This window comes from Lagopus leucura, unplaced genomic scaffold, assembly GCF_019238085.1.
Source record: "Lagopus leucura isolate 7727_CA_CO unplaced genomic scaffold, USGS_WTPT01 Super-Scaffold_100002, whole genome shotgun sequence".
NCBI classification, from domain to species: Eukaryota; Metazoa; Chordata; class Aves; order Galliformes; family Phasianidae; genus Lagopus; species Lagopus leucura.
Genome location: NW_024962263.1, coordinates 46,298,376 through 46,314,995, shown reverse-complemented (window position 1 = coordinate 46,314,995; position 16,620 = coordinate 46,298,376). Strand labels below are relative to the sequence as shown.

The window sequence follows — 16,620 nt, the reverse complement described above, 5'->3', positions numbered from 1 at the left end:
GGACTGAGATTAAATTTGAGTACAAGCATAATCTTTAGCAGCAATCACACACAGAGTCATTTGTGTGTAGAAGCAGAGGGGCCACTGGCTGGGAGCTGCAAGGGATGATCAGGCAGCTCTCTGCAATTCAGGTGAGGGCAATAGGGAACAAGCATAACCCTCAGTTACGTGAGATGATAAGAAGTGCCTGCAGCTGAGAGGATATCTTTCAGCATTGCTCTAGTACATGTGAACCCTTGAGGAGGGGGCAACATCTTCCACCTTAAGCCTCTAGTTGCCAGTGAGCTACTCTGTACTTCACTTGCCCCAAAACCCAAGGAAGGAATGATTACATCACATCACTCATACAATGCCCAATTGCATTCAGCAAAGATGATGAGACCTGGTCTTATATACATGAAGACCAGGTATGTATGTAAGAATCTCATCAGAGAAATAAGAGACATTTTGGATGGGCATAATTCCTGTTTTTGTTTGTTCCCCTTCATTTTGAGTGTTACTGGCACTTGTGCATTGCACACTCATAAAAAGCCCCACGATGACAACAACAACAAAGAAAAATAATACAGAAGACATTCAGATTAGTTGATTGTTATTGCTGTAATCTTCAGCAATGCCACTGCTAGCAGCAGACACATGTTTAGGAACCATAACATGTTTGATAAATAAATTACTATCATAAGCAAAAAAAGCAGTCTTCAACCAAGTGGTAGCTCATCTTAACCCGCTGCTGTCTGCTGTGGGATTGTAAGTTTTGTTGGATACCATTAACAAGCCTTTGGATAAGAGCAGAAGGCTGTTGAGTTTCAGAAACCTGTTCCAGACTGCATCCATTAAGGCCCTAAAACAGAAGACAAAAGCGGCTGTTGCTCATGAACACATTCTAAACACTTTGATTTTTTGAAACGACTTACTTTGCAATCATTATCTTGGCTCTGGTCCTCTCTTATTTAACCTCATCTGCCTGACTTGATATTCATGGAACGGATTTGTACTGCCTTGGACTCCATGCAGTTGGCTGCCAAAGTATTCTTGGTCTTAAAAAAAAGAAAGCATTTGATACCATTAATCATATTGCCATATGTAATAAATTGGCTGCCTGTGGTACGTTGCCTCCAAGTGTCACATGGTTCCAATCACAACTCTGCCAACTGAAAGTGGTTGCTGGAAACTCTGACTCTTCCTCTCAGGCGCTCCTACGCGGGGTCCTGTCCCGCTTGTACTGTACATTAATGACCTGCTGGTTGCCTAGCGGCACCCAGGCCAAGAGTTACAAGTATGCACATGTTTGCAAGTGCTGCTGTACATAAGCAATAACCTGCTTGATATCAAAGTCACATAATTACAAAGTCAGCTTTTTGACAGCATTTGCGAGGTTCGAAGCCTAATTCAGTACATCTCTAATTTGCAGCTTAACTGTCTGCCAGAATGAAAGGTAGAAAAGAAGGGGGAAAAGTATTAAATTTAGCTGCATAAAATAATTCAGGGAACAAGAGCACTGCTCTTACTATTCAGCTTTGTAACTGTCAGGGCTCTTGTCAAGGCACAGCTGGAATTCTGCAGATTTATAAGAACAATAGAATTATTCGGGGGAGAAGGTGGCGAGAAAGGAATAACATGCTATTCGTAGCACTTCAGCTAACACTTTGACACAGGTTCTTTGGATCTTTTTAAGTAGGCGTGGACATTGGCTTAAGTAAACAAATAAAAAGCCCTTTTGATCCTTTACCAAAGTTTTCCTTGAATCTTTTCTCAGAGCAGCAAAAATAATCTATTGACTTTAGAAATGGGCCCAGAAAAACAGTGTTGATTTTGACCATTGTGAAGTGTCTCTATACATGAAAGTTGGATGTGGTGAAGGAAAATGAGGCTACTGTAATGAAATAATTGTTGAGAATTTGCATTGTATTAGAGCCACAGTTACGGAGCAGGGCCGCTCTGTTTATTAATTACAGTGAAAAGGCAGAACAAAGCTCCTGTGTTCACATCTCCATCTGGTCTCTAACCTTCTGGATTCAGTTCTTCTCTCTCAAATCTTTTTACTGCTTCCTACCCTTAGTTGAAGAAAATGCACATATAATGCTGCAGATGTAGGAAAGGAGTGAAAGAACACAACAGGAACATTGTTCTCACAGGCTCTTGATCTGACCAGGGAAAGTAATCCCTGTAAGACTACAGAGAGAAATGAAAATAATACTTGCAGAGGGCCAAGCCCTCTTCGTTGTTCAGATACTCGAAGCATAAACAAAGGACAGGTGCCAGTATGACTGCAGATGCAGTAATGTCAGAGTAAGCATACACTAGTAGCAAGGGCTAATGCTTTCATATACTGAGTGCTAGCCTACACTGTACTACTTTGACTTATCTCATTATTCATCCTATCCAGATTAATACATGCATCAATCTTGCCATGTTATTTTCATGTGCCTATAACGCAGAGAGACATTACAACACCTACACTAGAAGACAACAGTGAACTAAAGCTCAACAGCATGAGAAACCTTGGTCTTGTGATATCTGCTGTTCCATCTCTGGTCTTTCGTCATTGGCTGCAACCACAGTGGATTTTATATAGAAGAAACTATGAACTGAGATTTAAAACTGAGGGCCAAACTAGAAAGCAGCACAGGAATTCAAGTTCATAAACAAATATTAATGACCCTTGTCTATTTTCTTCAAGATAAAGATGAGATTCTTTTCCTGATTTTTCCTCAGCTTTGTTTGATCTGTTTTTCTTAGAAGACATTTCAAGTTAATACCTCATAGGCTTTTCTTTCCCAGGAAGTTTCTCTGAAAGAATTTTTTCCTCAAAGGTCTTGATCTTTCAGGCCTTTACACTTGTGTTTCACTCAACACGTGATAAAAATCCCAGTTGTAGGATCATTTGTGAGAAGAGACAAGCATGCACAAAAATGCTTACAGGATCTCAGATGCACAAGGAAAAACTGTATAGTTGTCAAGTTGAAAATGCACGTTACTGAATCATGCTGTCAGGAAGCTGACACCTCTACAATGCTTGGTGTCTTACTACCCACTGGTGACATTTCTGACTTTTTTTTTTTTTAAAGTTCCATGAGCCTCTCTCTCAAAGAAGCTCTTGAAAGAAGACTATGTGAAACCATGCCAGCTGACTTCACAAACATATCACTTTCTGAAATGTATACAATCAAAGGCAAATTTATAGATGAATCCATAGGTACCTTACAGTATTTCAACTATAACAACCAGACAAAAGTGTTATTTCTGCATTGTACCCTGTTGTACCTTTATAGGGCAAGCTTGTCAGATGAACTGACCTATACATGTTTACAATACTGTTTTGTTGTAATTTATACCAAACAGAAGATAACATTAACTTCAAAGGAGAAAGAGATTCCATTTTTTCAGTCTAGACTCATAGGCCTGAGCGGATTTGGGTGCATGAGCTCAGAGTATTGCTGGAAACCCCTAATTTACAAAGCAATGCAACTGGTATGTCAGTTTTTATTCATTTATCTTTGTCTGCTAAATATCTTACTAGCAGGTATACACAAAGCCTCACTCTAGCTCAGTGAGAAGCCTTTGAAAAAAATGAAGAAAAAAAAAAAGAAAAAAAAAAGGGAAAAACAGCTTATAAGGCTGTGCAAGTATCACTCAAAAAGAATGAGCCTTAATTGAGAAGGTCGGTGTAAGGGGAAGAGCACTATTCCTACTTTCACCATTTTCAAGAACAAACACATAGGATTAGCATTGTTTGAGTTGTTTGTTTTCACAGACCTCTTGAGAAGAAGCATTAATTTACAAACTCTGCAAGATCTGACTAATGCAGCAGCCCATTCTCAATTTGGGTATACACACGAGTTATAGCAGAAGCTGCTTGATGCACTCCAGTAAAACTTCACGCTGTTCCTAAAATCCCTCAGTCTCTGCTCTGAGGACATTGACTCAGCAAATAAGTTTAAAGATATGTTTAATTTTAAGCTCATGTGCAGGTTCAGAGAAGTCAACAAACCTTCCCTAAAAGTTTGGCGTTTTGGTTTATTATATTTGGATTAAGACAAGTGTCTGCAATGCCTTAGTAATGCAGACTGATTCTCTGCAAAAGCACCTGGAAGAATAAGGCAGCCTGCCTGGTCCTGTGTGATCAACAGGATAGACAGCCACCATCACTGTATTCCTCCCTTATTATCCAAAGCAGAAGAGGCACACTTCTGTTGCAGTTCAACCATGCAAGAAGCACTACAGAGTAAGTATATAACATCATTAAGTGGATCAGTATAATAAAAGCTACAACCACCTCTCCCTCCTCCTCACAAAAAAAAAAAAAAAAAAAAAAAAAAGTTCTTCATGAGGTAGAAAGGAAGGAAAAAAAGAAAGCAGCACCAAAAAATTTATTGTTTATTATTAATAATTTTTCTACTATATCAAGTCTATTCCTTGTGAAGAGTACTATCTTTGAGATGTAACAGAACTTTGCCAATGGGATGCATTTTCAGATTAACATGAAGGCTTACCAGTCAGGTTTTCAGTAATGACATACTGTAGTTACACAGCTTGGCCTAGTATTATCTGTAAACTTCACCTACTGACTAAATAGGAAACAAATCTAGACCATGAGTTGCTTTCAACTACACATTCTTTCACAAAGAAAAGAGAAAAATTCAATATCTTTAGAACAAAGTAAGTTTTAAAAAAATTAAAGTTCATTTCACATGATCAATTAACCCCAACTAGAGAATGGTTGGGCTTTTCACCCCTTGTTTATCATAGGATGTATCCTAGCTATCTCATACTGCTTTACACAGCTGTTTATGGATATATGAACAACCAAATATATGCAGTGAATTATAATTTTTAGATCAAGAAAAACACAAAACAGTAAACCCTCTAGGCTTTTATAGAAGAAATTAAAGCACTTACTGAAAGGAAATAGTGGCATATACGAGGGCTTTGAATTTCAAATATCCTTCAAGAAGTTATTAAAAAGAGAGACGATACTACTGAGAAAGAGACAAAATATGACGATATTTCTTGGTATATCCATTACAAATGCAAAAGAAATAGTCATTATATTAGCTTAGACTCAGTCATATTTCCATTTTTAACACCTTATAATTGTTACAGGATTCTAAACTCCCAAAGAAGGCAACTCATATGAAGGATTTATTTTCACTCCAGTTTTGTCCTTCCTTGCTGCCTGTCAATCTAAGAGAAATGTGCTGGGCTTCACCCCATTTGAACCTTCATGGGTTTAATGCAGACTTCAGCCTGCATTTCTATAAACTGTGTACATGAGGATTGGCATTCATATCTCAAGAAAATCTCTATCTTAAATTCTAAACAGATGTGCTGAAGCTCAGAGCCTTTTAAAACATCTTTCTACTAGCAAGTCAAAATTCAAAGCAGAGTATTTCCTTTGCATATTTAAGGGAACTAGTGAAAACTCTTCTGCCAAGCTTCTGGGAGCATCACTGCTGACAACACCTGCCTGGGAGCTGGCTGTCCCCAAATCATCATAGTCTTCATCCCTTGAGAAAAGCTCCTCTCTTAACACGGATCTCAGGCTATCTTTCTCAGCTTGGAGATTGGCTTTTATCAGATGTCTTCTAGGACCATGATCTGCTGAGCAGGCCAGTCCAGTACAGTCTTTGACCCAACACGGTACAGGTTCAAGACGTACCCAAGGGCTGGCAGACCTAGCCAGTGTTTTCACAGTCCTTCCACTGTTTCTCGGCACAGGAATACTGGACAGCCCCAGCGCTTCTTCACCAGTGGAGTGCACGCTGATAGCTGGAGGACGACTCATAAATTTGTAAACTATGGAGAAAGAAACAGCAATAGACAATGCTAAACATCCAAAAAGAAAAAAAAATCAAGGAAGACTTTGAGTCTGGATGCATCCTGCAACTCTCCATCATTAAATACTTCAAGCCTCTTACACTGTTTCTGGGCCAAGCCTTTGAAAAGGCATATTGGTTACTTTGAGAATAATATGATTTTTCCAAGTTAACAAAGTTATACTTTAAAGGAACTAGAAATTGCACTGTACTCCATTTCAAGTCTCTACTGTTGTGAAAATAGCTCTTAATTTTTTCCTAGGAAACGCGGAAAAATCCTTGCTCCAGAAAACAGGGCCCAGATCTAAACCCAGAGAATCAGGATCATTAAACTTCACTTGCATGGTTTGAGAGAATGTGTTATCCTCCCACTATACTTACACTACTCCCACTTATATATTAAGATATTATTTCCACTTCTGCAGCTGGTGAAGAACTCCACTCACAGCACAGGGTGCCCACACTGATGCTATATTAAGTGCTTTAACTCAGGCTTCAAGATCATACACAACTTTTAGGAAAGATATCTATACTGAAAAAAATCTAAAAACATTTTTGACTGTTTACAACATGAAAAATTACTTTTATTTTCTGTTGTTTAACCAAAAAAATTGAGACCAAGTAATACAAGCATTTTGTACATATCAGAAAGCGGTACCACTTAATAACAAAGACAGGACAACCACCAGAGTACCACCTGAAGATCTTTTACCTTTCTGAATCCTTAATTCACTTTAATTATATACGTATCCATGGGCAGGACACACAAAGAATTATTTCACAGAACTACAGAATTGTAGGGGCTGGAAGAAACCTCCAGAGATCACTGAGTCCAACCCCACTGCAAATCAGGCTCCCTGCAGCAGACTACACAGGTAGGCATACAGGCAGGTCTTGAATATCTCCAGAGAAGGAGAATCCACAGCCTCCCTGGGCAGCCTGTTCCAGTGCTTCATTGTTTCAGTAGCACTCATACACTGTTGAAGTCACATTAGAATTATTTCCCCCTACAAACATCCTCTTCTTGCTGATTACCTTGCAAAACCCTAGTTTCTTCTCCCCCTGGCCGTGCTGAATGCAGCTGCTTGCATTTTCTTCTCGGAAATCTAGTTTGACGTGGTCTAGCACCCTGCTGGCCCTGGTTGCCTGCTGCATCATTCTCCTCCACATGGACACGGGAATGCCCTAAGTTGTCTTGATGAGCCATTTTGGTGTGTTCCACCTAAAACTAACAGCAAAGTTGTATTGAAAACACAGAACTAGCCAGGAATTCTTAGAAGACAATGGGAAAGAGACTTCAAGAGCCCCAAAAGCCAGATTTATTTCATACCTGGCAAGATAAAAGAAGCCAAAATACAAAGTCAACACCAAAAGCCCTTTCCAAATACAACAGCAGCTTACCTTGTTCTCTAGCCTTAACTCTTTATAAAAGAGCCTTCTTTTCTTATTCTTAGAAAGAAAAAGATAACCCCACTGACTCAGGGAGACAGAGGGGACTGGGACTAGAAGAAGGAAAAGGACTACTGGAGGAGGAGCTAGCACAGCATCTGATCATTTGTAATTAGCACAGCCTTACAGCTTTTCTGGCCTAATGGGATGAAGATAGCTCACAAAAAGCTGTGTGTTATAATTGTGTCTTAAAGGAATACTGAGTGAAAAAGTTTCTTTTATCCCTAGAGAAGCAGGGGAGAAGGGATAAGGAAGACAAAATAAATAATCTTTATTTCCTTGTAATGTGTAAGCATGTTCTATTCTACTGTTTTTTAAGGTTTTCCTCTCAGTTTTTATCATTCTGTGTGTCTGCTGCAACTACTACCTGAGTAGTAGTTCTTTTCTAACAGCACTATTTCCTAGGTTTTTTCTGTTTTTTCTGGAGTATTAGAGTCTTGTACAGCCTCTCTTAAGTTCAACTGGGCAGTAGATTTTCACTAGTTTGAATGTTTCTTAACCTTCTTCTAGCACTTAGTGAATTCCTCTACTGTGTCTTACGACCCTCTGAGGGCTGTGACATGTAACTAGAAGAAAAAAAGAAAAGTTCTAACAAAAAGAAGAGGCAAAGGATTTTTGCACTGTCTTCTATGTCCTATGTACGAAGGGAAAAGGCAGTTTTGAAAGAAAGAAAGAAATTAGGCTGATCTAATTTTTTGTTAGATGTCATGTGTTTGAAAATTGCTAGCATTTGCAAATGGCAACTTGTTTGCATGAGGACCCAGAGTCCATTATATCATCCAAAACTTATGCGAGTGGGTACGCTTTCTAAAAGTATTGAAAGCTTGATGAGCTTCCAGCCAGTTACTGGCCATTTTGATATTTGTGATTATGATCAACAACTTGAAAAAAAAAACAATGTTAAACCCCACGTTAGAACTGCAACTGCACTTGTAAATACTGTGTTTTCTCCTTGCTGTGTTTCAGAAGTAGCAAATTGAATGCAGACTTACTAAATGACTTGCACCAGGCCACAGCAAGCTTGCTCAATTTCTGGCTTCTGCTATGTACGTGTTCAGCAATAAAATGCTTCTTTCCCTCCCCAGTCTGTCAAAGGCAGGGGCATTGTATCATGACTTACCACTGGGGAAAGTGGGGGTGAGCAAGGAATAGCGGCCACGAATTGAGGTGGGCGAATACTAGATGATCCAGTTCATATGACCTAATAGACTGTGTCACTGCCTTTGGGAGATACAAGCCTCTTGACACATGCCCTTGGCTGGAAGGTCAGAACAGAAAAGCCCAAGCTCAGAAAATGAAGCCCTCTAGCTGAGAAAAATTATCCAACCATGAATTGGCAAAAGCACTTTTTTTCCTCCCCACCTTTTTTTTTATTCCCAAATTTTCTGACTTGACGTGTTGCTGTAGTGCACTTCACATTTGATTAAATTAGTCACATTGCATTATGCTGTATCAAATGTGACAAGTTGCAATGGAATGTGAGGGTTGTATAAAGATGCACAGGCATCAAATAGCTGCTACCTGCTTCTGACTAGCATCGATGTGTTAGCAGCAGGTAAGGGAGGCACACAAGGTGCAAATCCTTCTTTGTTATTAAGTCACTCTTCTGCAGCTCATCACTAGGTTTTCTGTGGTTAATAACTACACATCAAATGAGTAATCAGTTACTCTTACACCAAGAAATTCTTTATTTTTTCTTCTGCATTTCCCCCACACCTGCTTGTGATACTAAAGAAGGAGGAGGTATCTGTTCAGGATTCAGCCTGTCTCTTAAAAGCATACTAGCTACTCTAACTGAAACAGTATTAGCAAGATGCTGAATGTATAAATAATTACAGCCTACAGAGAAAAAGGCAGAGGTACCCTGTTATTGCTTATGTAAATGCAGTCACTATTAGTCTTGGGCTAAAGGAATTACACCATCAGGAAGCCCTAAGCTCATGTTCACTGACTAAGCATCCCCTGTTAATCTTTTCAGCACAGCTCTCATTGGGTTCTGCAAGGAGTTAAAGCCACAACATGTACGTAGAGCATGAAGAAACTGTTAACGTTGTTCTTCACCTTTCTTGGGGTAAATGCCTGCTTCCATGCATGGCAAAGTAGACAAACGGATTAGAGAAAGCTCAAGTTAATTTAATCTGGACTGCATTTGTACAAGTAGATTTGTTGTCCACTGTCAATTTCATGTTTTATCTGGAATTCTTATAGGACCTTTTGAGAAAGTTAAAAACAGCTCTATGAAGAGGGCTGGTTGAACTATTTATCAGCTCAACAGCCCCTAGCTCATCACTGTTCTTCCACGTTCTCCAGATGTCAGTAACAGTGCCTAATATAGAGCAAATGGTTGAGTCTTCCTCTGAAAACATTGCCTAAGCAGTTAGTAAAGCCTTATGGTTGAGTAATCCACACTAAAAGACCAGAAATAGGATGTCCAGAGGAGGGAAGAACATCTGTATTATTGTCTCCACACATAGCCTGGACTAGAAGTTAAGAAAGAACAGTCACATCGATTACACTTAACCTTTTGATATCCTCCTGGCTACATGGCTTGCTCTATGCAACATGTTTTTTTGTATATTATACATAAAATATATCTGATAAACTATGGAGACAAACTCTCTTTGTCTTAATCATCTGAAGATGCAACTTTTTCTGCCATGTTTACAAATGACAAACATTTTCTCTCAAGCAGTACTGTGTTTGTCTTACAGTCCTGGAGGTCCTTCGCTCCAGAGTTCTGGGGAGCCATAGCATAGTAGAAAACTCTCCCTACTTGGACAAGTTTGCAATGAAAGGATTTTAACTAAGTGGATGCAATGGGGACTCAAGAACTCAAGACTAAGAAGCTGAAGTATGTTAGTATAGCTGGAAGTGTCTAGGATCTCATTGTCTGTGAGTATGATCACAGTGCACATGCTTTCTACCTTGCGTTTCTTCAGGAAGCCATGTCTTCTTGTTGTTTTTTTTCTTGCATCACTCCTCTTTCTTGTCCTGAGAAGAGAATGGACTGTTTTTGATAGCATTCGTGATGTGTGTCCTACAATGGAAGCCCAAGAGCCTAGGGTTTCTGGGCGCTACATTGTCAAACAAGTACACAGTTACAATACAGTTGTGAGAAGAATGGTATGCAAGCTTTAATAATGAAAATTATATTCAAATCTCTTAGCCCCAACTTATTTTTTCCTGCTTTTTAGAATCTGTCATATCCAAAAATATTCAATCCAAACAAGAATTTAAAAGCACATTCTGAATGTCCTGTGATATTGTTCAGAATTCCGTTTCTCCTAATTTCTAGCATTAATTTAAGCCAGATATCCACAGTAAGTGAAAAAAAAAAAAAAAAAAAAAAAAAAAAAACAACTCTGAGTTTGTTTCAGGAGCATGACTGTCCAGCTAAGAAGTCCTACAGACCTTACATAGGAAAAATACCAATCAGTCTTCAAAGAGTTGAGCCCAGTAAGCAATTCTAGATCTGGACTTGGCTGTGTCTGACATAGGATATGTTTCTCTTTACTTCTCCCATACCCTGCAATTGTCTAGTTTTGAATCACTTCCAGTGTGAGATCCAGAAAAGCAGAACCATTCATAGTTTGCCCTGGCTTCCCTTTTCTGTCTACCGTTTCTTCTTACTCAAATTCATACATATTTAACAGATGAAATGAATAGCAAATGTCTACTCTGTTGTAATTAATGCACATACATAAAATCAGTGCCTGCATTGCTGACCTTTCCATTTGTCTAAACTTGGCTGAGTATAAAAGCCATTCTACAATTTTCCGTTGGTAATGACGTGTTTATGACCGAACTGGACTGTAGCACCTTCTATTTTCTGATGGGTAAGTGATGTAAGGAGGATGGTGATGGCCAAAGCAGCTCTGGATCTGAGCTAATCCAGTGCAGTACATCTACAGAGGTCTTTCCATGACAGGTAAATTGTGACTTCAGCACTCCCTGGATTCAGCTGCTCAAACAGTCCCTATTCTGGACTCTGGAAACTCAAAAAAAAATACATCAAATATTTGGCCATGTGCTTGCACCTGCAGTATGTCTGGTGGGGAGAAAAGGGCTAATGTTTGAAGCAGATTGAGGAGGATATGTCCCTGGAAGGGCAGCTTTGGAGAAGATTTGTTACACAAAAATGTTTTTGGTTCTAGAAAACATTGTCATCAGCTCCCTGTGAAGAGCAAGATCCATCTTAAGGCTGCTGAAAAGGAGCAATCTGGAGCTGCAAAGCACTGCTGCTGTAACTTGCTGTCCAGCTTCGACACGAACTTCCTCTAAACCATGCAGAGCTTGCACTGAAGTTGTGAACAGTACAAAATGCATCACAAGATAGAGAGCATATCTCAGGTTGGTTCTGAACTAGAAACACTATTGCCTTCTCCCAAATCCATGGATGAACTTACAGCATCATCAGGATGGATTAAGTCCCTACTTACCCCCTTACCTTCTTACCCTTCTCCTATGTACATCCGTGCATGGAATTAGTCCAGTTGAACTTTGGCTAGTTTTGACTGCACAGGAACCTGGCATTTGAGTAGCAGCAGTCTGAGCTGGTTTGGAGTTGCCAGACTCCATGCTGACTCCAGTCCGGGCCAAAATCTGTGAGGAGCACATCTGAGATGCAGCCTCCATTATTCTCCTTCTTGATGAGACACACCTGTACTTACTGGCCAGGCAGCAAAGATGAGGGAATTTGACACTGCACTAGCAGCAAAACTCAGATTTTAAATGCCATTCAGCCATCTGATTTGCCAAGAGACCAGTACGTGTATCTCAGTACTGGGGAAAACAGAGGAATTATAACACAATGCTGAAATTGCCAGAGTGGAAAGCTGTGATATCCCCCTTCTTCTTCACCCACTTGGTGTAGTCTGATAAGAAAGATGTTCCCCAAATGCTTCCAGAAACACATACTCTCAGCAAACCTGAGGCTGCTTGAGTGTTTTCAGTTACCAACAAAGCTTGAGTGGCAAAGGTGTATCTGGGTGAACACACTAGGGAGAAGGTTCCACTGCCTTGGGAGGAAGAGTGGAAGGATTTCAAAAAATGTGTGAATTGGAATGGTTATAAAAATGAATAGGGAAGCTAGCATTTTGTCATTCCTGAGCTGAGCTAGGAGTGTGGCTGCTAGAGTGCTGGGCTGCATGGGTTGTAATTAAGAATATTAGGCCAGAAATTGAGTGCAGGCATAGAATCATAGAATCGTTAAGATTGGAAAAAAACTCATCTAGCCCAACCATCCCTACCATGCTCAATAATCATCCCTTAGTGCCACATCTCTATGTTTCTTGAACACCTCCAGGGACAGTGACTTCACCACCTCCCTGGAGAGCCTGTGCCTCTGCCTCACTGCTCTTTTGGAGAATAAACTTTTTCTAGCATCCAACCCGAAGCTCACCTGGCATAACTTAAGGCCATTACCCTTCATCCAATTGTTGTTATCTGGGAGAAGACGCTGACCCCCACCTCGCCACAACCTACTTTCAGAAAGTTCTGAATAGAGATAAAGCCTCCCTCGAGCCTCCCCTTCTCCAGACTGAACAACCTCTTTTCCCTCAGCCACTCCCAGTAAGACTTGTACTCCAGACTCTTCACAGCTTTGTTGCCATTCTTTGAATGCTTTCCATGGCCTCAATGTCATTTTTGACATGAGGGGCCCAAAACTGAACACAGTACTCAAGGTGCAACCTCACTAGTGCTGAGTACAGAGGATCACCTCCCTGGTTCTGCTGACTACACTACTTTCTGATACAAGCCAGGATGCTGCTGGTCTTCTTGGCCACCTGAGCATACTGCTGGATCATGTTCAGCTGAATGTCAACCAACACCCACCAGATCCTTTTCCTCAGTGCAGCTTTCTAGCCACTCTTCTCCAGGTGTGTAGCAATGCACGGAGTTGTGAATAAAGTGCAGGACCTCACACTTGGTCTTGTTGAAGCTCATAAAATTGGTCTCAGACCATCAATCCATCCTGGGCTTCCTGCAGTCAAGAACAAAAGAGGGAGAGAGCAGATCTTCCAGGAAGCCCTTCAAGACCACTAAGGTGTGGGTCGCTCACTGGGGGCTGTCTCGCCACCTTCAGCTCCACACTAGTGGCTGGAGTATCACAAATTTGGTGGATCCAAGCCTTTGGGTTCAAACATAGTAACAAGCTACTGTAAGGTAAGGAAGGATTACAGGGAAATAGTCTTGGTGAGTTTATGCTTCTGAAAGATTACCAAATTTCTCTGCGTGTACTTCTAACGCTCATCTCTGTTGGGGACTGCCACCACCTGTGTGTGCCCATCCAAGTCCATGGGACAGAAATCCAGGATAGCTCCAAAAATAGCTCCAAAAAGGAGCCAAACACACAAGAGCTCAGTGTCTGAGCATAGACACCTTCCTAAAGCAGACAAAGGAGAGGAAATCTGGGTCAGAAGAGTTTCTTCCAGTGCTTAGCGAAGTCCCTCTCAGCTGCCTCTGCATGCCGGCAGCCCTTCCCCTGTTATTTTACACTTCATGCCCATGAAGGAGATAACAGATTTGCTGGTAGATATTCAGCCAATATGTGGGGAAGATCTCGAATTTCTGACAGCTATGCATTGAAACAGAATGCAAGCTAATCTGCCAGATATGGAATTTACATATACATGGACTTTAATATCAAGTGAGATGCACTTTGTGTGAACTCTGTAGCTCTTAAACAGCATTTTCAATTAATATCTGTTCAGTGGTTTTAATAGTTTTTTCCCATGATGTTTACAAGACTGTATGGCCTCTCTCTTTTGACTAATTAACACATTCTTAAATTCCTTTGACTACAGCTTTTCCTAGTCTAGTGAGTAATACTTTGATTTATCAGCTTCAGATCCAACTATTTGTGGGGAGGAGTCGTATGCTCATTAAAAGTTATCTTTAATATTCTGTCCTTACATAGTAAGGCTACGCAGCAAGTCTTCACTAAGTCAATTTGTATTTTAAAAGCTTCCATTTTATTTGTGCTTTAATTTTACCGGTACCACTTCATGTGGGGAAACAGAGATAAATAATTCTGTCAAAGAAATGATGGCTCAGAAGACTTCATCTTTACTCCAACAGTCTAATTCTGCTGACAAGAAACAAACAGGACCGTAACAGAGTTGTCTTTTTCTCTGTAGCCTGAGCATTACTTTGTGATGAAAACAACCATACAATCACAGAATGGCTTGTGTTGGAAAGGACCCCAAAGCCCATCCAGTTTCAATCTCCTGCCATGGGCAGCGCTGCCACCTACCAGATCAGGCAGCCCAGGGCCCCATCCAACCTTGCCCCAAACACCTTCAGGAATGGGACAGACACAGCTTCTCTGGGCAAAACCATCACGTGAGACCTACAGGAAAAAAAAAGACAAAAACCAGGATAACACTCTGTACCATCTACCACAGCTTTTGTCAGCAGAATTGTGAAGAAGAATTAGAGACCCAGTTTTCCATACTGGAAAAGCTAATCACAACCTTTACAAAAACACTGGATTAACAGCTGATGCCTTCAAAACAAAGCTTCCCAAATTCACAGCTATAGAGGAAAACAATGCCTGATTCTGCTCACAAGGCATCCTCAATACTGACTGCAACTCCGAGTTTCTCAAGGTGTATGTGTACCTTCCTCACAGTGTATGTTCTGGGGCCATGTGGTCAGCCATGAACTTCTGGCTCTTTTACGTTCTTCATTTCAGTGTCCCTCTATTATGTTTAAAAGTTTATCTGAAAAAGTAGTCAATTAAAGTTCTATTAAATCATAGAATCATTAATGTTGGAAAGACCACTAAGATCATCTAGTTCAACCAACACACTCAGTGCAGCATCTACCCTTGAAGTAGAACTACTATGTAAGAGGAGATCTTTGCTTTATGGAGAAAAAAAAGAAGAAAAAAAAAACCCTACACAATTGGCATCTAATATATCAACCTTTGAAATGAATTAGTAAGTTCACAGCATGTAGCTATTTTTTCAGGTGGACATCACTGATACTTGAGGATCAGATTTTTCAGATTTTCTTTGCTATTGTAACATTAAGTGATAACTTTTTAAAACAAGGAAAAGTAATGATGGCATTCCGGAGTGAGTGAAGAGAACAGTCTGTCTCTTCTAGTTCTTGTGTGGCCTTCTAAGTTCAAATCATGCAGCATAATGGACTCAGAATCTTCAAAAACACACTTGCATATCAATATTCATGATTGAGTATATCACTGCTAGGTAAATTAAAATAGATTCTGAAGGACTCTGTTTTATATTACACTAAGTATTACTTACAATGCATTAAGTATTATTAGAGTGCTTACACAAAGAAGTAAAAAAGCAACGACAACAAAACCCACTAGCTAACACTTTTTCATTGTTTTATTTCCATAGTGAAATTTATTTCCCCACATGGAGAAATAAAGAAAATAATAATATAGCTCCCTAAGTATAGTTTCCATAATGACCTTATAATAAGCAAAGCTGGTGGCCGCATGTGTTATATAGTTCCATTAAAAATAAAAATGTGTCTGCTTATTAACTTGCCATACCCAACCATTTTTGCTGTACTTCTCAATACCAGGTGTCTACCCAAGCTGACTGGTTTTAGAAGTCTGTGTCAGAATTTATCAATCGCTTTCTAAACTACAGAATAAAACCTGTGAAGGTATTATTCTTCCCAAATTTAAAATTTTGGTAGCCATATCTTGGATACTTTCTAAGGCCCAATGCTTTGGAAGAGCAATTTTATATTTGGCAGGCAGCAACCTTTTCATTCAGGAATGACGTACCATGCAAGGCCTTCAAAAAGTGCTGATGAATCAAGCACATGAGGATTTCAGAAGCTTCATATCCTAAGATATGAATAGAATATCTGGTATGAGATATGAATAAGATATCTGGTTCCCACTAGGCATGGCCCAGACAAAGACCAAGCAAGATTTTCTTGAAGTTTACATAATTGTGAAACAGATGGGTTGGGGCTGGGTCAAAACTCCAAGCGAGCTCTCAGATCTTTCCTCTCTTGTTCATTGTGGGGTCCCAGAAAGGAGACTGCAGTTTGGATCAGCAACAGTTGTCCTTCTTTCCTATCCTGTCAGGAATATGATAGCAGTCAGAGCTGTTGATGATCCAAACAAGAGCAGTGCTTTGAATATAACCAGTGCTGTATAAAATATATGCACATCACACATATACTCAGCATATAAAGCAGAGGTGTATGCATGTGTATATACGGACATGTTGTTTGTTCAGAAAAACCTGACTCTTCGTGCCTCAAATTCAGCATTCAAAATTCTTGAGTAGTCTTGCTCTTCATTTCTGTGTGCCTTTGTTCACCATTCATGAAACACAGACAACAGCATTTCCTTATTCTA

General features: G+C 40.0%; 1 protein-coding gene across 1 annotated transcript; it reads right to left on the bottom strand.

Moving 5' to 3' along the window:
- Nucleotides 1-4,325: 4,325 nt before the first annotated feature.
- LOC122179188 lies at nucleotides 4,326-7,364 on the bottom strand. The gene is made up of 3 exons (XM_042869909.1): nucleotides 7,218-7,364; nucleotides 6,852-7,044; nucleotides 4,326-5,796 (listed from the first exon to the last, which is right to left on the bottom strand). The coding sequence occupies exons 2-3, from the start codon at nucleotides 7,021-7,023 to the stop codon at nucleotides 5,336-5,338; spliced, it is 633 nt and encodes a 210-aa protein (XP_042725843.1). The 5' UTR covers nucleotides 7,024-7,044; nucleotides 7,218-7,364; the 3' UTR covers nucleotides 4,326-5,335.
- Nucleotides 7,365-16,620: the final 9,256 nt, after the last annotated feature.